Source organism: Gastrolobium bilobum, unplaced genomic scaffold, assembly GCF_033153095.1.
Source record: "Gastrolobium bilobum isolate Gb01-03AN ecotype WA unplaced genomic scaffold, APGP_CSIRO_Gbil_v1 utg500, whole genome shotgun sequence".
Lineage (NCBI taxonomy): Eukaryota > Viridiplantae > Streptophyta > Magnoliopsida > Fabales > Fabaceae > Gastrolobium > Gastrolobium bilobum.
This window is the reverse complement of record NW_026896335.1, coordinates 72,508-94,209: the sequence shown is the minus strand read 5'-3', so window position 1 is coordinate 94,209 and position 21,702 is coordinate 72,508. Positions and strand designations below refer to the sequence as shown.

The following is a 21,702-nucleotide window of genomic DNA, read 5'->3' as shown; positions in this document are numbered from 1 at the left end:
TTTGGAGTGGAAATCATGATATTTTTGTATTTTTAATTTATTCCAGGATTATTATAGTCTTTATAATTATAATTTTTTAATATTTTAATCCTAAAACGACGTTGTTTTGGAAATAAATGCAGATAACTTATATGCAGTAACTGCAGAAATATTTATATATATATATATATATATATATATATATATATATATATATATATATAAATCTTTCATCACGTGGTTATGCTTGGTCGAATTGTTTTTTTAAGGGTGAATAAATATTTTTTTTAAGATACTTACATAAATAAATCTGCCTTGTATGATAAATATTTTTTGCATTTTATAAGAGTTATGTTATAGGAAAAATGATTGTGTTATGTTATAGAGATTCGTTTTGCGTGTCAAGTTTTTTTTTTTTTTGCTGCGGGCCCCAAAAAATATTGTGTGTGTAATCATGTTAAATGATAGATGATAAATCCATAATTTTTATGATAAATTATATTTTTAAGAAAAATTCTCCAAATTTAGCCCACTTCAAATCCTCTTCTCTACCGTCTCCTGCGACTCTGCCAATAGCAGAGATATGACTCGTATTTTAACTATAAAAAAGAATATCAAGTTCAGAGCTGGAGCTGGTTGAACTATCCATTCGACTGCGCTGCTAGACCGAAAGTGAGAATTCTCCGTCTCTGTAAATATCCATATCCTATTTCATGGTTATTCTTCTGAAAAAATATGCATTATTGACACCAATAATTACTTTGCTCTGGTTTCTATGTTATTATATCGAACTTCTCGTGACACTAGCTAGTAATTTGATACATTCGGTGTTTTCCTATTTGTTTCTCTTCTCTCTCTCTCTCGCTCTCTCTTTCTCTCTTTCGTTTGCAGTTTCTTGTTGAATGGCATGTAGCCTTGTTCAGATCTTATTTTCTTTCGTGAATATGGGTTTGTCCCAATTAATCATATTTCTTCGTTCTAAATCTCCGGAGGCTAAAAAGTGAAAACTACATCCTCTGGCCTTTTTTCCGCTCACCTTACGCATCCTGTTTGACTATATTACTAAATTATTGCAAAGGTTTTTATATTTTTCGTTCTCTTAATCAACTAAATACCCACTATGTTTTCGTGATTTAATTCCAATTTACCTATGGAAATTTGTTCATTATTGGTTGCCCCATTGGTGAGAAACCATATATTGCATGCTTGACACACCATTAAACACTTTAAGCAAACCTGTTTACTACATTTTGTGCACATAGAATATGCTATGAAAGGGGCAGGCCGGTGTCATGAAACTCCCGCTATGCGTGAGTCCATGGAAGGGTAATACCTATCGTGTAGCTGTATAGTAGGCAACCTTTCCTCTTGGAGAATAATATAAACCATTAAGAAGGCCCTCTGGTTGAATTGGTTCTTTACATGATATCAGAGCTTCAGTGACCACAGGGTCACGAATTCGATCTCACCACCCCTTACTTTTTAGTGGAATTAAAATAAGCACAAGGTAAATAAAAAACGGGGTCTGTATAATATCTACGCTTCAAGCCCAAAGGGCTCTTACATGAGGAGGTATGTTAGAGATTGGGTTGAATTAGTTCTTTACACATGTATTTGCAAGAGGCAGATTACATGAATTAAATTGTGAACTGTGACTTGCAGGACACATGGCGACCTATTGTTGTGTCAAGTTCCCCTTCTACAAATTATCCTTCGAAGTTAAAAAGAAATTTCTTGCCAACACAATTTCAGTTTCGTTGATACCTTTAGTAATTTCTGTTTCAGGAATATGTATATCTAAGCCAATGGAATTCAAAAAGCTAAAAGGGAAAAAAGTATAAGAAACTAATTGCTATATGATTTTCCATGTTACACTGTTCCGGCATCCTTTCTTTGATGGCCTTTTTCATGTATGCTTCGGTTGGTCTTTCATGTCTATGCATGTTTTAGTGTTTAGCCTACAGTACGAGTCTGAACTCTGAAGCATCTTTTAGGGTATTTAACTTGAATTTTGTGTTTGGGAGTATATCGTGGTAGTTCAATTGCCAGTCAGAACAACAATGATGTACATATTTGATATTTTGTAATTGCACCAGTTTGAAATCATTTTTAGCTTGGCAACTAAGCAAGATGGGCTAATTTCTCTGCTCAGTTTTGAACTGTGGATGCTAGATGGAGAGTTGATTTCTAATGTATGAAAGGCTAGTTAATTTGTATTCTGTTCTACTGGTGTTCAGCTGTTAGGAAGCACAATTTTTTGACCACTGTGCTTATTATGGATCAATGCATGATCTTTGCCTTTCCTCATGATCTTATATTGTTAAATACTCAAGGATTATACTTAATATTATTGAATTTTTGCTTGTTTGCATTATTATTAACCACTATTATTGTAATTATCATCATGTTTCTTGATTAACACTATTTGTGGTTATTTATAGCTTGGGTGATGGAAAGTGGAGGGAACTCCCTTCCATCAGGGTCAGATGGTACGAAGAGAAAGGTTTCTTATTTCTATGATCCAGAGGTTGGAAACTATTATTACGGCCAGGGTCACCCAATGAAACCACATAGGATTCGAATGACGCATGCTCTTTTAGCCCACTATGGGTTGCTTCAACACATGCAGGTCCTGAAGCCTACCGCTGCTAAGGACAGGGACCTCTGCAAGTTCCATGCTGATGATTATGTGGCTTTTTTGAGGGGCATCACCCCAGAAACACAGCAAGATCAGTTGAGACAGCTAAAGAGGTTTAATGTTGGTGAAGACTGCCCCGTGTTTGATGGTCTCTACTCTTTCTGCCAGACATATGCAGGAGGTTCTGTTGGTGGTGCTCTGAAATTGAACCATGGAGCATGCGATATTGCAATAAATTGGGCTGGTGGGCTACATCATGCAAAGAAGTGTGAGGCTTCTGGGTTTTGCTATGTAAATGACATTGTGCTGGGTATTTTGGAACTTCTCAAACTACATGAGGTTTACCAAATCTACTTTCCTGCATTATCTTCTTGATGTATGGTTGTGCTGATTTTAATTTGGATTGAATTTATTCTTTACATGACCAACATCTTCAAAAATTCCATTGCATGCATGTAGGTAATACTAGTTCCATGTAGTATGCTTTTTCGTTATCACTTATTAATGGTCCACCTTTTTAGAGTTACCTGTGTTGATTTTATTTGTTTTAGACATGAATTTTCTATTCCCTGGTACCTTAATATGCAGTTAACCTATTTTTTTTATTTGGAATATTGTTTTTAACATTGACCTATTAGTATAGATATATAAAATGAAACCATTTTTGGGGCTTGTCCTAATGGCTCAAGCGTTTTGGCGAACTGGTTCCTTCAGTGTGCTTTATAGATATTAAACTAGTAGTTTTATTTCATGAATTGTAATTGCTAGCTATTTTTAACTCTTAAAGTAGTATGTGTTTCAGGCTTGCGGGTGCTAAAATAATTAGGAAATTGTTAAGGATGTTTTTGCCAAGTTGCTTATTTCAAAAACTGATTTGTATTTAACTATTTTTTAATGCCTGAGCTCTAAGAACTTGTCCTACTTTTTTGTCAAAATTTGATGTGAATCTATCTTTTCCTCCTCCTTGAGGATGACATTTGAGCTAGAGCTCCCTTTCCACTTTTTGAAGGGAATATTGATGTGCATAATGAGGCAGACTTGATTATTATCCCAAATGTGGCTGGTTACATTAGAACTTCTTTATAGCATCAAATGTTTTATATTGAATATTTTGTCTTAAGTGCTCTTTCATTGTAATCTGCATTTCCTTTATCATTATGCAGCGTGTTCTATATGTGGACATTGATATCCATCACGGTGATGGTGTAGAGGAGGCCTTTTACACGACTGATAGGGTCATGACTGTTTCGTTTCATAAGTTTGGGGATTACTTTCCTGGAACAGGTGATATTCGTGATATTGGGTATGGCAAAGGGAAATATTATTCACTAAATGTTCCCCTGGATGATGGAATTGATGACGAGAGCTATCAGTCCTTGTTTAAGCCAATAATGGGAAAGGTGATGGAGATTTTTAGGCCTGGTGCTGTGGTATTACAATGTGGTGCTGACTCTTTATCCGGGGACAGATTAGGTTGTTTCAATCTTTCCATAAAAGGTCATGCAGAGTGTGTCAAATATATGAGATCTTTTAATGTCCCACTTCTGTTGCTTGGGGGAGGTGGCTATACAATAAGAAATGTGGCACGTTGCTGGTGTTATGAGGTATTATGTACTTCTGCGTGTACATTTCCTACTTTGTTGACTCTTTGGTTGGATTATTTTATCATTGTCCCCTCAAAGGGTGAGCAGTGACGCCTGATATTTAAGTGCTCAATAGTAATTTTAGAATAAGGGAGTCTTCTGTGAGGGAGACCAATTCAGGCACTGAAATGTCAATGAACATAACACAATAAATCATGCACACACTCTTTCTATAGTACGAGAAATGCCCTATGTTTCTCACAACTCACTAGCAGCGGTAGACATTTAATTGTATGACATTGTGGGGGGAAAAAAAAAAGGTTATAAAAACATCTAACAGAGCGAAGAATTAAAACTGGACGTACATCTTACTGTGGTTTTATTTTAGGCTTTTTGCAGTCCTATTCAAATGTAATATATGGGAATCAATATGTGGCACTAATGTGTGTAGATTTGAGCTGTAAACCGGATATGTGTGCAAAATGAAATATTGCGTCTTTCAAGCAGGAACTGTTCCTCAGATTAACAAATTCCTATTGGTTGTTGATCAGACTGGTGTTGCTCTCGGGATTGATCTAGATGATAAGATGCCTCAACATGAGTATTATGAATATTTTGGTCCTGACTATACTCTTCATGTTGCTCCAAGTAACATGGAAAACAAGAACTCCCGACATTCGTTGGATGAAATAAGAGCAAAACTTCTTGACAATTTATCTAGGCTTCAACATGCGCCCAGTGTCCCATTCCAGGAGCGACCACCCGACGCAGAGCTTCAAGAGGTTGCTTTTGCATATACTGACAATACTTTTTTTTAACACTTTTTATTATTCATTCCCCTTAAATAGATTATCTTCTCTTAATAATTTATTGAAGTAGTTGCCTAACTTACTTTAAAGATATGCATTGAATATTTAAATATACTTTGCCATTAACCCAATATGCACCTAGTTTCCCATTCCAGGAGGTCGCCTGATGCTGATCTTCAAGAGGTTGCTTTTGCATAATACATTGTTTTTTTTTTTTTTTTTCTAACACTTTTTATTCTTCATTTCTCTTATGTAGATCATCTTCTCTTAATAATTTATTGAAGTAGTTGCCTAACTTGCGTCAAAGATATGCATTGAGTAGTATTTGAATATCCTTTGGCACTAACACTTTAGAAAAATGTTTGAATAGCATATCATGGTGCAAACTCGACTATCATGTTCAGCCTGAAACTCCCAAGAATCCCAGACCAGGAGTAGACAAGCCTAATGGTGGGGACTCTGGTAAGGAATAGCGCTGAAAAATAGAGTAAGAGGCTGGTCAAAACTTACTTAAGGGAAGATAGTAAAGCAGGACTTAATGAAGTGGGATATAGATTGATGGATGTTATGTCTTAGGACGGATTAGAAGAAAGCTATTAGCATTGTGGAGGGCTAAACCTATTTTTCTTCCTACGTTCTAGATGGTCCCTTTTTAGTCTTTTTCCCTATATCTCCCTTTATTTCTTTATTTACCTCTCCCATTTTTCCTTTCTTCTTTTCTTTTATTTCACTTTTTTCCCTCTCTATTTTCTTTTCTTATTTATATATTTATTTCTCTTTTTCTTTATTTTTATCTCTCTATTTCTTTATTTTATTCTTTATTTTTATGTATTTGTATTTTTACTTTATTTTTCTCTCTTATGTTCAATTCTCACTTATTTTCACTTTATTTTATTTTATTCTTCATAATTGTTCATTGCTATGTTTTCATTTATAGTGTTATTTGTATTTGTTTTTGTTAAAGTAGTTGTTAGAATAGTTTAGTGTATATAGTCCCACATCTTGTGGACTTAGCCCATTAGGTCTTTAGTCTCCTTAAATAGAGAGCTCTTGTACATTGTAACACACGATTATTCAATATACAATTATTCTTTAATCTCAAGTTGGAACCAGAGTTTTTTCGTTCTGGGGATCCGCTTCCGCTAAAACCCTAAGCCCAGTACTTAGGTGTTCTCTTCTACTTTGCCGTGCTTTCTTTCAACAAGGTTTTCATCAACCGTGTGCCCTCTGGTAGGTTCTCTACATCGTGCGTCTCTCCGACTTGTTTCTTCAACCGTCAGAATCACTGCCCGCCTCCAACAACTACCGTTCGTCATTGTTCAGGCCACCAGAGTACTGTCTCAGCGTCAATTTCAACCGGAAAGCTTGAGATCAGAGCCCTCTCTCTCCAGCGACCAAGTCTATGGAAGACCCATCATCAGAGGAGTCCCCACGCGCGACTCCTTCTCCTTTTCCGGTCATTCTTGGACAGACTAGCTCGGTTTTTCCTCCTCTTTCCAGATCTGTGCTTGGTTCTTTGTGGGTCTCACTTTCAACGCGTGTTTCTTCTTGATTGGCTATCGTTTGCCTCCGTTTACAGCTTTTATATTTTGTCTTTAATGGCAGCAGTGTCCCCTGATCTCTCGAAGGTTAACTCTCCTTCTCCTCCTGCTAAAACTTCCTCAGGAATCATCTCTACTAATGTTTGGCCCGTTACCTCCTTTCAAATTGAAAGGTTCTGATAATTACAAGAATTGACCAACCCCTATTCGTGTCTGGTTCTTTGGACAAGGGCATGGGCGTCATCTCACTGTTCCACCTACTGGTATCCCTAAGGCTAAGAAATCTGAATGGGAAAGGATTGATAATCAACTTTTGAGTATTCTTTAGCAGTCTATTGATCCAGTTCTGTTGGATATTTTCTACGCTTTTCAAACATGCTATGAAGTGTGGGAGGAAGCCAAACACCTCTACACTAATGATATCCAGGAGCTCTATTCTATCATGTCTCAACTCATGAAGTTGCGCAAATCATCTGATATTCAGATGAAAATATATATTGGGAAAAGTTGATCTTTAATGTAGGCGTACTTGGACATGATGCCATACCCTTCTAATGTTTCTGTGTATCGAAAACAGGTGGAACGTCTCTTTATGGTCACCACTCTTTTTGGTCTTCCCACGGAGTATGATGTTGTCCGTGACACTATCTTGACTAGTGGGGACCCTAGTCTATCATTGACCTACCAACGCCTCTTGAATCTCAACAAGAAATCAATTTCTGCTCCTGATTCATCTTTTGTTGTTGATTCCACTGCTCTTGTTTCCCATACTGACACTCGCAGGAACAGTGGACGTGGTCGCGGTCGTGGCAGGGGCCCAAGCGGACGTGGTTAGAGACCTCGTTGTAATTATTGTCAGCAGCTTGGTCATTTTGAAGATCGTTGTTACACGAAGTATCCTCACCTGCGACCATCTTTTGCTGCGAATATAGCTCAGTCAGACACTGCATTCTCTGGTTCAATTTCTCACTCACCTGCAGACTATGTTGCACTCCAGACTCTTCTCAAGAAGGCTTCTCCTCAGTCTCAGCCTTCCGCTCCAGATACTGGTAATCCCGTTACTTGTGTTTCTCATTTTACATCACTTGACCCTTGGATATTTAACTCAGGTGCTACCGATCATCTCTCTGGTAATAAGAAACTTCTTACATCTCTTACCTATTTTGATCATTTACCTTCTTTGATCCTTGCTGATGGAACCAAAGCCCCAGTTCGTGGGATTGGACAAGCTCGTCCAACCTCCACCTTGACCTTGACATCTATTTATTACATTTCGGGCATCCCTTATAACTTAATTTCTATTAGTAAATTGGTCCACTCCCTCACTTGCACCATTACTTTCTCTAATTATTCTGTTTCTGTGCAGGATCCGGGTATGGGGAAGATGATTGGAGTGGGTCGTGAGTCACGAGAACTTTACTATCTGGTTGTGCCTCGTCCTTCAGTGGCATGCTCTCTCACAGAATCTCCACAACTTATCCGCAGTCGCCTCGGTCATCCAAGTCTTTCGAAGTTGCAGAAGATGGTTCCTCTTTTATCCGATATTGTCTTTAGATTGTGTGTCGTGTCAGCAAGGGAAACATACACGCTCTTCCTTTGCCAGTCGAGTCAATAAACGAGCTAATGCTCCTTTCTCTCTTGTTCATTCAGATATTTGGGGTCCAAATCGTACTTTGTTTTTTTTAGGTTTTCAGTATTCTATTACCTTTATTGATGATTATTCCCGTTGTACTTGGATTTATGTAATGAAAAATCGTTCTGATTTATTTTCCATTTATACAAAGTTTTTTCTTGAGATTTATACTCAATTTGGTGTTTCTATTCGTATTCTATGTAGTGATAATACTAAGGAATATGTTTATATTGATTTTTCTAATTTCTTGGCTACACAAGGTACTTTACATCGAACCACTTGTCCTTACACTCCACAACAAAATAGGGTGGCTGAACGTAAAAACAGACATATCATTGAATAAGGGTCATAAGCACCCTTTTATAGACTAATTACAAATTGATTTAAAATTCAAAAATCTAAAATTCTAAAAATAATAAAACTTCCTAAAATAAATAAAAGTAATTAACATCTAAAAAATAAATAAAAAATTACAAATAAATAATTCAAAATACATCCCAAATCTTTAATCTCAAATCATTCCAAATATGTTGTTTTCCTTTTCTTTCCAAACAAATCACAATCACACCTGCTGCTTTATTGGGACTTGGATTCGATTGTAATTTGTTGTTTTTCAAATCATTGCCTCTTTCAACAATTGGGCCATATTTATTAGGCCACAACTCTAGTTGACTACGAGCTTCTTCAATCAATGGTTGAGCCGTGTACAATGGGTCAACTGTAAGTGCATCATTCTCCTCTGCTAGAAAAAGATTCGTCCTCGAATCTTGTTTATCTCCACTGATATCAATTTCTTTGGACAAAAACTCATATGATAAATCTTCCTCTTTTAAATCTCCATAATTTGATTCTCCATCAGATTTATCATAGACTGGCTTATCATCAAAAACTGAATTCTCATCATAAGATGGATAATCATCATAAATGGGATAATTATCAACAATTGGATAATCATCATAAATTGGATTATCATCATAGATCAGATCATCATCACAAACTGGATTATGATCATAGACTTCGAAGTCTGGAATGCTAATTTGCATCTCGATATCTTGAAAAGTGGACTGATTTTCAGGTCGTACTTCCCAATTCTGTCCTTGGTTTAGAATCCCCAAGGGATTGACGTCCTCTTCTTCGTCATCAGATGCGTCATCTAATTCCATTCCTTCTTCGGATTGAATGCCCAACTTTGTCCACGCAAGTCGTCGCTCCAAATATTGACTTTCCATGCTCTGCACCTCCATAAGAGTTTGCTTCAAAATTTGAATTTTCATGCATACCCGCATGAGTCGTCGCTCCAAATCTTGATTTCTCTTTCTCTGTGGCCGCACACATAGTTGCTTCAAAACTTGAATTTTCTTGTCCAACGCTTGCTCAAGTTGTTCCTTCAAATCCTGGATCCGCCTTCCGAGCTCTTCATTTTCTATGTCTCGCAGGTCAATCTGACACAATTGTTTATATTCTTCAGGAACGAATCCACGTTCCCTACTCTCGTGACTCCGCCGTCGTCGACCTCCACGATTCTGTTCAGCCATTGGTTGAAGGCAACCTAGTGCTCTGATACCAAATGATGCCGAAAGCGCATAGAAAAGTGGCTAAACAGAAAGTTAGGATTTTCACAAAAGAGTAACCCTCCGGTTCTCAATTATAATTCTCAAATAACAAAATTCAACTCCTAGAATAAGGGTCATAAGCACCCTTTTATAGACTAATTACAAATTGATTTAAAATTCAAAAATCTAAAATTCTAAAAATAATAAAACTTACTAAAATAAATAAAAGTAATTAACATCTAAAAAATAAATAAAAAATTACAAATAAATAATTCAAAATACATCCCAAATCTTTAATCTCAAATCATTCCAAATATGTTGTTTTCCTTTTCTTCCCAAACAAATCACAATCACACCTGCTGCTTTATTGGGACTTGGATTCGATTGTAATTTGTTGTATTTCAAATCATTGCCTCTTTCAACAATTGGGCCATATAAATTAGGCCACAACTCTAGTTGACTACAAGCTTCTTCAATCAATGGTTGAGCCGTGTATAATGAGTCAACTGTAAGTGCATCATCAAGGATGGTGTGCAAACTTCGTAAGTTCTTATATGGCCTCAAGTAGTCTCCTCGGGCTTGGCTCAACCGTTTCAGTTCTGTTGTTCAGGCTTTTGGCTTAATTCGCTGTAAGGTCGATCTTTCTGTGTTTTATAGGTTCACATCTCCTGACAAATGCATCTATCTGTTAGTCTATGTCGATGACATTATTCTCACTTGAAGTGATCAAACTGGGATTCACCGGTTAAAACAATATTTGTTCAGTCAATTTCAAACAAAAGATCTTGGTAAGCTTCGTTACTTCTTAGGGATTGAAGTAGCACAGTCTAGACAGTATATTTCTATCTGTCAAAGGAAATATGCCTTAGATATCCTAGAGGAGACTGATATGTTGGGATGTAAGTCGGTTGATACACCAATGAATCCTACTATCAAATTACTACCCGGACAGGGAGAGCCATTATTTGATCCTGTACGTTATCGGAGGTTGATTGGGTAGCTCAATTATCTCACTGTGACTAGGTCGGACATTTCTTTTATTGTTAGTGTCGCTAGTCAGTTCCTTGTTTTTCCTTGTGATTCTCATTGGGATGCTGCTGTGAGGATCCTTCGGTACATCAAAGGAGGACCAGGGAAAGGTTTATTATATTTAGATCAGGGAAATACAGAAATTTGTGGTTATTCAGATGCCGATTGGACAAGATCGCCCTTGGGTAGGCGCTTTACTTCAGGCTATTGTGTCTTCTTTGGAGGAAACCTGATTTCTTGGAAAAGTAAGAAACAAACTGTTGTTGCCCAATCTAGTGCAAAGGCCGAGTATCGTGGAATAAGAGTTGCTACCTGCGAGCTAATCTAGTTAAAGCAGTTAATTCTAGAGTTCCATCTTTGTGAACAGAAAACAACCCATAACTCTCATTTGTGACAATCAAGTTGCGCTACATATATCCTCTAATAATGTATTTCATGAGAGAACCAAACATATAGAGATCGATTGTCATTTCATCCGAGAAAAGATTCAGTCATGAGAAATCTAAACGGCATTTGTCAACTCCAATGACCAACTCACGAATGTCTTCACTAAAGCTCTTAGGGGTCCTCGAGTTGAATACATTTATGGCAAGCTAGGTGCTTACAATATATATCCTCCAGCTTGAGGGGGAGTGTTAAAGTAATTGTTAGAATAGTTCGGTTTATATAGTCCCACATCTTGTGGGCTTAGCCCATTAGATCTTTTAGTCTCTTTAAATAGAGAGCTCTTGTATATTGTAACACATGATTATTCAATATACAATTATTCTTTAATCTTAAGTGTTTTCATTTTATTTTTATCCATTTTTTTCTTTTTCTTTTTCCTCAATTTTTTTTCTCGTACTTTTCATTTGGTTTCATCTACCACCAGCCCCAACTATTTTGAGATAAAGGAAATGTTGATGTTGGTGGGCAGCGGCAGCATACAACAACCATAATATTCCCAACAAAAGAGTTTAAAACTTTAGAAAACTTGGCAGCTGAATAGTGATAAGATAAGTCTCAAAGGATCATACGGGATGATACCTCTCTGATATCGTTTTAAAATTATAGGAAGTTAGGTAGGAAAGAAGAAGAGAGATTAAATCATCTGAAATCGGTGTTGATTTGATATGAAAGATATGTTACAAAACTAATCCTTAGAGCTTATCTGAGATACTCTAAACCATTCCAAGACATAATAATGAGATTACTATGCAAATTAATCCTGAGAGATCATTTAAAATACACTAAATTATTCTAAAATACAATTATGATATTATGTGATATCCTCTAGATATTCTGACCATCCATTATATTTTTCTTTCATAGTTTGATTTTATTTTATCATTTACTGTCACTGAATGAGTTGGGTGCCTGTGTAAATCCTGATAACTTATTTGCATCTTTTTCATCTTTTAGAGAGATGAAGATCAAGATGATAGAGATGAAAAATGGGATCCTGATTCTGAGATGGAGGTTGATGATGATAGGTATCCTCTTGTGTTTTTGCAGTCCCATCTTGATAGTCTGTCTTTTGAAGCTCATAACAGTTCTATTTTTACAGAAGTCCTGTTCCCAGAAGGGTGAAATGTGAATATGTTGAAGCTGAGCATAAAGATGCAGTATGTTCCAACTTGTTTTCTTTGCTTTGCAAAAAAAAGTTCCAAATAATCATCTTAATATTTTGTCTGAAATCAAATGAACTATGTATCAGAATAATTAGTACAGTATAGTGAATATAATGAGAATGGTATTTCATTTTAATACTTTGGTTGATGACTTTGTCGCTGAAGTTTAAAATTTACTAACATGAAAAGGATTTATCCAAAACCCAATTGGATTCTCAGTCAAGATTCAACTTTCTATAACTATAGCTTTGCTATATAAATGACGTTTTCATCTTTTTTAAACAAGTCAATGTATTTTATGAAAACCCTCCAATGTGGCCAAGACCAAGTGTATCCTTTTATTTATTTGTTTTCCTAGCAATTGGGCACTAGTTATGTTTCTTGTCTCCTTATTTTCTGTGTTGCTAAATGACGTGCTTGTACAATGAATTGCCTAGTTCCAAAGTTTTAGGAAGAATTAATTCCTTTTAGGTTGAAAATTAGGAACTTGTTTTGAATTTCAGGAAGGTTATCATAAACATCTAGACAGTGGAAGAGAGTTTGTTATGACTTTCAAGGAGATTGCGTACTCCAAGGTTGAATGTTTTGTCCTTTAAACTAAAATTTCATTTTATAAGATCGCTCTGAAGGTGTTAAAATTGCATGTTTTCAGGTGTCAGGGATGGATTCAATGGCAGTGGATGAGCCATGCATCAAAGAAGAGCAGGATAACTTGAACGAGCTTTCTGATCACAGGTCAAGATGAAGCAATAATGAGCATTGTTCACCCTTCTCTCTGACAACTAGAGTATGTCGACCTGTACATTATAGTTTCCTCTTACAGCAGCCTGGCATTCATTGACATCTGATGTTTGAAGTGTTTCAAATTTTTGCTTCATCTGGAAACTGAAGAGATATAGTTCCACCTTGCCTTTGCTTTTGATGATAATATTACTGTGATATGTGATATAGCGTGGAATTGTTAGGTTTTTTAGCACAGCACGACCAACTAGTTTCATGGTTTATCTTCTTCGTGGTAGTCTCATGGTCGTGCTCATCGATTTGTCCGTTCTACAATTTCATTCGAAGTCAATAGATCTCTGTAGTACGAGAGAGAAAACTATTTGTAGAGCATGCGATTTGCTTATAGTTTTTTTTTTCTTCGCCTTCTAATTATCTAAGAAGGTCTATAATTTGCTTAAAATTAGAATTTAACGAATAAAGTAATCAATGTCAAGGTTTAATACTCACGGATCATTTAAATTTTGTCATGCGAGAATTTTGTTAATAACTTAAAGAGAAGTTAAATGAAAGGATTTGAGCGATGAATAAAGTTTAGAAATTAGCTTTGACAACTTTAAAGTTTGAGACACTTTGCAAATGATTCAAAATATTATAATTTTGTTTTTATATTTATTTATTTATTTTGATAAATATGGGAGGAAGGATATTGTGACAACCAAGTTGTGTTACTACCAAGTGACTACCAATCAATCTTACTGTTAGATTGATTATATTGATCCAACGGTTATATTTATTTTCATCTTTGTATGGTCATGATTTTTCAAATTTAATACTTTATATTTATTTTCACCTTTGTATGGTTATGATTTCTCATATTTAATGCTTTCACTTTAAATATTTGTATGGAAATAAATATAATCGTTGGATCAACATAATCGATCTAACGGTGAGATTGATTGGTAGTCACTTGGTAGTAACACAACTTGGTTGTCACAATATCTTTCCCCTAAATATGGAGGCATAACGCCTAGCAAAAACAAGAAACGCAAATCAAGTTCTGCAAGGAGGTTTTCTCTTGCCTAACAAGCCAGGGTGCACAAACTCGGAACAGTGATCAAAGTGCCACTGTTCCACAATGATTTCATTACACGTGGCACATTTTGGCAGGAAAAGTTGACTGTCATGTGTCCAAGTTTGCTACAGTGTCCAGTGAACTTGGAAGCTAATGATTTCATTACACGTGACACATTTTGGCAGGAAAAGTTGACTGTCATGTGTCCAAGTTCGCTACGACTAGTAGCGAATTTGGTAGCCAATGATTTCGTGACACGTGGCACACTTTTGCAGGAAAAGCTGACTGGACGAAGTTCGCTACCAGGGATATCAAACTTGGTGTTCTAGGTGACACAATCTCATTGCCCGATCAGAATTAATGTTCCAATCACAATAAAAAAACAGAAAAAGAAGGAAAATGACAATTAATTGTCATTAATGTATTAATCACAATTAATGTACCAATCACCAATCACCAATCACAATTAATATATCAATCACCATTCACAATTATTTTTTATCACAATTAATATACCAATCACCAATCACAATTAATATATCAATCGCAATTGATTTTGATCGTTAGATTAATTGTTTGTGATATCATTGTTACAAATTCGAACGATGTTTGTGAGAGATAAAATATGTCAAATGAGGTGTCATTTGGTAGATCTTGAAATGTTATATGAAATAAAATAAAAAATATCTAATTTGGATATCCGAATCAAAAGTTATGGCCCTCCGAAGTAATTGGTGATTGGTACATTAATTGTGATTTATACAATCAAAAGTTAATCCTATTTGTATGCTAATTGTGATTGACACATTAATTGTGATTGCTAATTGGCACATTAATTTTGATTGACACATTAATTAAATTGCCATTTTCCTTCATTTTTTGTGTTTTATTGTGATTGATACATTACTTCTGATTGTGCCACGTGGCACCTAGTTCGCTTGGACCTTCAGCGAACTTGGTGCATGTCAGACACGTGGCACACCTAGTTCGCTGCATGTGGCAGTGAACTTCTCCAATGTGTCAGCATTTATTGCAACATAGTTCGCTACTGGGAGTAGCGAACTTGTTGTCCACCAGAAACATGCCACGTCAGCAAACCAAGATCGCTGGGCACTGTAGCAAACTTGCCCGCGTGGCATATTGGGAAATGTCACGTTCGCGTGGCATTTAGGTAAAAAAGTCAGTGAACAGTGACATTTTGGTCACTGTCCCCACAAACTCAAATGTAATGACCAAGAATGCAAGTTCCCATTCCAAAGCATTTTCTCGATCTTGATTAGATAGAAGTCGTACGACGAGATAATCATTCCCTATATTCGATTCAGCGAACCATCTATTATTCTGCCATATCATCTCAAGCTTTTTCTTCATTCAGTCCATTTCTACCTTCTTCCCAAGGTTTTTATTGGGTTAAATGGTGAATAATGTATAGATCTCATCTATCTATATTAAGAAATTTCACAATTTTATCCAAAAAAAGAAAGAAAGAAATTTCACAATAATTATTTATTTATTAAGTATTAGAAAATTGAATATAATTTTTTGCTAAAAATTCATATTAACATATGAAATCTCATTACATATTGATTAGTCCAACACGAATTGGGTTGAGACTAATCACACACAATTGACGATGAAGGATGTTGATGAAGAGAATGAGAAAAGAATGTATCTTTGCTGAGATGTTGGGGTGCATGACGAGATGGATGAATGCTTTGCGAGATGGTTGGTCAGCACTTTTGCATATCTGGACAATTTGGAAGCAACTGGGGGTACCTACAAAGGTACTCCGACGTTCAAATCAGTTCAGTATTCAGAGGTTCAAGTATTCAAAGAGAGATTTCATACCTGGGCTATAAGCCTCTGTATTTATAGTACTTGAGTACTTTTATTTCTCATCGTCTTTCATAGGACGATGTTCACGTTTATTGGAAGAAAGGGGTGGTGTAACACCCCATTGTATATCGGTATATTTTCATCACATATGATATTAAGCGCATTTACAATCACAATAGTTGAATTAGAATACGGTAAAACTTTTTTCCTTTTCGTTTAATAAACGTTTTCGTTAAAATTCATTTATGTATTTAACATAATTATATCCGTGATTATAACCCAAATACTATTGCGAAATAATTTATTTGATCTTATAGATATCATACTACGCCTATTAATTATAGCTAAGTGATTCTCATAAACCAACAAAGCCCAATTCACATATTGTCAATTCTTGCACTGACAGATTCTTACTATCTCCAATCTGGGAAGGGACTACATGTACATAAATTCTCATCTTCTAATATGTTATTCTAGACTTCATAAGCTTTAAAGTGACATATTACACTTCTCCATAGGAGTTGTATAACTCCAGATATATTCGTCGTAAATTAATTATCCAAAATGGTCAACAGTGGAATACAACAGCGAACTAATTCGAAAAAAGCATGTTCCCTCACCTAGTTTATTATCATATTTTTACACAAAAAACTAGACACTCTAAGTTTTAATTTTATATATCACACGCCTCGTTTCATTGAGAAACAAAGGAGATATGCTCGTCACAAGTTAACGTCAAAATTGGCAGAAAAACTGCCCTCTCGGTAATGGGGCCAAAATCCATATTCTAGGTACTTTTTCAACTTTTTAAATTTTCAAATTTTAGGACAAGGTAGGAGACATCCTAAGCTTAAAAATGAGTAGTCAAACGCCTCATTTGGCCAAGTATTGAGGGAGATACGGCTCTCCAAAGTCAGAGATAAAATTCCTAGATTTTTGTTATAAAAAAAAAATAAAAAATTCCTAGATTTTACTAAAAATTTGACATCACATCTTTGTTTTTATACACTTTGTTCATTTCTCAAACTTGGTACCTAATATACATTTGGAATGGCCACTCATTGCCCAACAAACAGGAGTGCACTAACTTCTATCAACATTATCCAATTTAAGTACATTATGCATTTCACAACTATTTATCCATTAGTTTACTCAATTGTCCATTTATACACTTCCAACAACTAATGTTGTAACACCCCCAAATTTCTAACAATTTTAACAATAATAAAATATTCCTATAATAGAGAAATTTCAATAAAATAAAATTAAACATTTAATTATTTATTAAGATCTTATATTTATTGCGGAAGCTAATCTAAAACTAATTTGGAGAAATGTTACCGCCGCACCTGTAAAGGGACAAGTGCAAGGCTCTTTATTACATTCATAAATATTACAATAAAATCAGAGATATGACTTATTTATAAAATTTAGGATTAGCTAAAAATCTCTGAGTAGTTATCTTCACTGCCCACTGCTAGCCTGATCCTTTGTAACCTGATTCACTGAAACCCTGCTCCCCGCAGCCCCGCAGGATCATTGCAGTCAAACAAACACAAAAGTCAGCAAAGCTGGTAATCCAAATCTGATATACAAAAATAAATAAATAAATAAAACTCATAATAATCCAATAAAATAATATAACTCAAAAATTCAAATCAAACATCAACTTGTTATTATATTAATCTTTATTTAATCCATTTAGTAAGGGTAATTATCAACTAACATACTCAGCACAACATTAATCATAATATTACATAAATGGTAATATTCACAAGTCAATGACATTCATCATAATCAAATCAAATAACATTTCATTATTAATCATGTTTAAGTTCATTGTACTTAGTGGGAAGAGAACCATGGTAGACCCGTGAAATAACCACTGTTGCCAGTCTACCCCGTGACCCGGGAAATAACCACTGTTGCCAGCCACGTATCATCAAAATTGGCCATCATCAAAATATCAAATCCTAGTGTGCACACCTCTTCCCAAAATTGCTACTAGCCGAGAAATAACCACTGTTGCCAGATACCACTTTGGGAAGAACGTAAACATCATTGTCACATCAAATAAATATCAAATGCATAAAGCCCAAAAGTTGTGTTCATCACTTTGGGAGGTACCATCCCAAAGCTATGCTCCCACTAATTAATTAATCACACAATCAATTCAATCTTGTCACGATTCTCATAATTGTCAAATAGTTTTCATGATTTCCACATCAATTTAATCAAGAGTATGATTTTCAAATTCAATCTTTCAATGATAATTTTCAAATCCATTATCCAATAATATCACAATTTTCAAATCCATCATAATTTTCAAATCCATTATCCAATAATATCATAATTTTTATATTCAACATCTACCAAAGTAAAATCCAAATCCAATCATCATATCATAATTTTCCAAATCAAAATTCAAAGAGTAAAACTCAAATCCAATCATCATATCATAATTTTTCAAATCATAATTCAAATATCATATCATAATTCAAACATTTATTACAATAAAGCTCTAATCATATCAATATTGATATCAATCATTATAGTTATTCAAGGATATCATAATTTAAATAATTCAATTATTCCTATTTATTATCGTTAAAGGTTTAATTTAAATAAATAAATTTAATTCAATTATTCATACCAAAATAATAATTTATCCTATTAATTTCTAAAGTTAAAAGAAAAAGAATTAATATAACATATGAAAATATCCTAAAATTTCCTAAGGATTAGGATTACATATATCAAAATTCATATCAATATAACCTATGGCTCTCTAGGGATTAGGATTACCTGATCTCCTGTTTTTGCTAACTTCTAGAAGAGAATAATTTGGGGCAGAGAACCAGTTGGCATATAAATAAACTTTTGAAGTAAGAAGAGAGAGAGAGTAATAGAGGAGAAATGTTGAAGAGTGAATTGGTTTGGTTAGGCTAGGCCTCTATTTATAGTTGAAGTTTTGGGCTCGGATATGGGTTTCATGCATTTATTTCCTTATTCTTCATTGATATATCTGGCTCAGATTTTGACTTTATACACTATTTTATTCTTATTTTCTTTATGGCTTAGAATACAGCTAACTTATTTGCTAACTCAAGACTGACTCATGATTGACTGATCATATCTAATCAAATTACCAATCAAACATTACTAATCAAACATTAATACATAAATCATCAATAATTAATAAATCAATTAATCATAATTTATCATCTAATATATATATATATATATATATATATATATATATATACATATCAATATTATTTTATTATAAATAATCTAGAGTATTACAAAGTATCAAAATTATTTTCCAATAGCACTCATATAACACATATATCGCACAAAATCATTTTATCAAAATTTATATTATAATTTGTTATCTATAACCATCATATATATATATGTGTGTATATATATATATTATGGGAAATATTTGTAATACCCCATATTTTTATTAATAAAATAATAATAATAATAAACTATAAATTAGTAGTAATAATAATATAGATATACATAAATAAATATTATGGTGATAGATAGCAAAGTAGAATATTAATTTTATTTTTGATAAAATTATTTTGTGCGATATGAGTGCTATTGGAAAATAATTTTGATACTTTGTAAAACTCTAAATTATTTATAATAACATAATATTAATATGTACACATATATATATATATATATTAGATGATAAATTGTAATTAATTGGATTATTAATTGATTGATGATTTAAGCATTTATGTTTGATTGGTAATGTTTGATTGATAATGATTGATTAATAATGATTGATTGATAATGTTCGATTGATAATGTTCGATTGGTAATGTTTGATAGGTAATGATTGATTGGTAATGTTGATTGGTAATTTGATTAGATATAATGAGTTAGCATTGAGTCAGTAATGTATGAAGTCAATATCTGAGTCAAATACATCAATAAAGAAAAAGAAAATAAATGCACAAAACCCATATCCGAGCCCAAAACTTCAACTATAAATAGAGGCCTAGCCTAAACAAACTAATTCCCGGGAAACCCTGCCAGTCTACCCCGTGACCCGGGAAAAAACCACTGTTACCAGCCACGTATAATCAAAATTGGCCATAATCAATTCACATCTTCCTAGTGTGCACACCTCTTCCCAAAGTTGCTACTAGTACCCCGGGAAAAAACCACTGTTACCAGATACCACTTTGGGAAGAACGGATATAATCTTTTTCACATCAGTTTCACATCGGAGGCATAAAGCCCAAAAGTTATGTTCATCACCTTGGGAGGTACCATCCCAAAGCTATCCTCCCACCATTAATTTATTACAAACACACACAATCAGGAAAGATTCAATCATAATTATTTATTCTTTAAGTATTATCATCTCTAAATGAGTTACTCAAGGGCATTATAATTTTCCAAAGTATCATAAATCAAACAACTATTATCATAGAGAGAGTAGTAGAGGAGAAATGTTGAAGAGTGAATTAGTTTGTTTAGGCTAGGCCTCTATTTATAGTTGAAGTTTTGAGCTCGGATATGAGTTTCGTGCATTTATTTCCTTTTTCTTTATTGATGTATTTGACTCAGATATTGACTTCATACATTACTAACTCAATGCTAACTCATTATATCTAATCAAATTACCAATCAACATTACCAATCAATCATTACCTATCAAACATTACCAATCGAACATTATCAATCGAACATTATCAATCAATCATTATTAATCAATCATTATCAATCAAACATTACCAATCAAACATAAATGCTTAAATCATCAATCAATTAATAATCCAATTAATTACAATTTATCATCTAATATATATATATATATGTACATATTAATATTATGTTATTATAAATAATTTAGAGTATTACAAAGTATCAAAATTATTTTCCAATAGCACTCATATCGCACAAAATAATTTTATCAAAAATAAAATTAATATTCTACTTTGCTATCTATCACCATAATATTTATTTATATATATCTATATTATTATTACTACTAATTTATAGTTTATTATTATTATTATTTTATTAATAAAAATATGGGGTATTACATTCTACCCTCCTTAAAAGAAGTTTCGTCCTCGAAACTTAAAAGTTTGAGCTCCTCAAATTAACTAAAAGGCATAAGGTTAAAGTTAATAAAAATATGGGGTATTACAATATTACTCTCCTTTTGCATAAGATTACTTCTCTCCTACTCTCTCACTTCGATTTCCGCACCTCGTCTTTTTTTTTTCTTTTTTCTTGTAATGGTGGGACCCACCCATTTTATCTCTACAACATAAGATACCTATCTTATGTTGAAGGAGAATAATAAAACCCATATATTATTACTACTAATTTATAGTTTATTATTATTATTATTTATTTATTATTATTATAAATTACTATTAATTTTCTGGGATATTACAAATGTCATCAACAATTACATTTCATGCCAATTGGCCATTTCAAGGTTCCTCCAATTACACATTCTATGATACTCCCCAATTATATCATACCTCCTTATATCCAAATATAACAATTTACCACAATAGGCATAAGCCCTTCTATCATGCATATATCATATAACCAATTCTTTCATGAATATTCATACCAATTTATATCATTTGCAAAATATAACTATTACATCCCTTTAATAATCTATACAAAGGTCTAAATCAAAGTTCAACTTA

The 21,702-nt window shown here is 34.0% G+C and overlaps 1 protein-coding gene across 2 annotated transcripts; it reads left to right on the top strand.

The window, feature by feature from the left end:
- The first annotated feature begins 516 nt into the window (after window positions 1-516).
- LOC133299031 (histone deacetylase 19-like) lies at window positions 517-13,486 on the top strand. 2 transcript variants are annotated; one of them, XM_061498423.1, is made up of 8 exons: window positions 517-651; window positions 2,421-2,956; window positions 3,781-4,221; window positions 4,752-4,982; window positions 12,167-12,237; window positions 12,312-12,369; window positions 12,879-12,950; window positions 13,028-13,486. In XM_061498423.1, exons 2-8 carry the CDS (start codon window positions 2,429-2,431, stop codon window positions 13,118-13,120), a joined length of 1,494 nt encoding a protein of 497 aa, XP_061354407.1. In that variant the 5' UTR covers window positions 517-651; window positions 2,421-2,428; the 3' UTR covers window positions 13,121-13,486. The 2 variants fall into 2 exon arrangements, with proteins under 2 accessions (XP_061354407.1, XP_061354408.1); XM_061498424.1 differs by lacking the exon at window positions 12,879-12,950.
- The last annotated feature ends 8,216 nt before the right edge of the window (window positions 13,487-21,702 follow it).

Excerpts from the sequence above, each read along its gene's own strand:
- LOC133299031 (XM_061498423.1), top strand. The coding sequence starts at position 2,429 with ATGGAAAGTGGAGGGAACTCCCTTCCATCAGGGTCAGATGGTACGAAG. Across the intron at positions 2,957-3,780 it reads AACTTCTCAAACTACATGAG|CGTGTTCTATATGTGGACAT; the intron begins GTTTACCAAATC and ends ATCATTATGCAG. Across the intron at positions 12,951-13,027 it reads AGGAGATTGCGTACTCCAAG|GTGTCAGGGATGGATTCAAT; the intron begins GTTGAATGTTTT and ends GCATGTTTTCAG.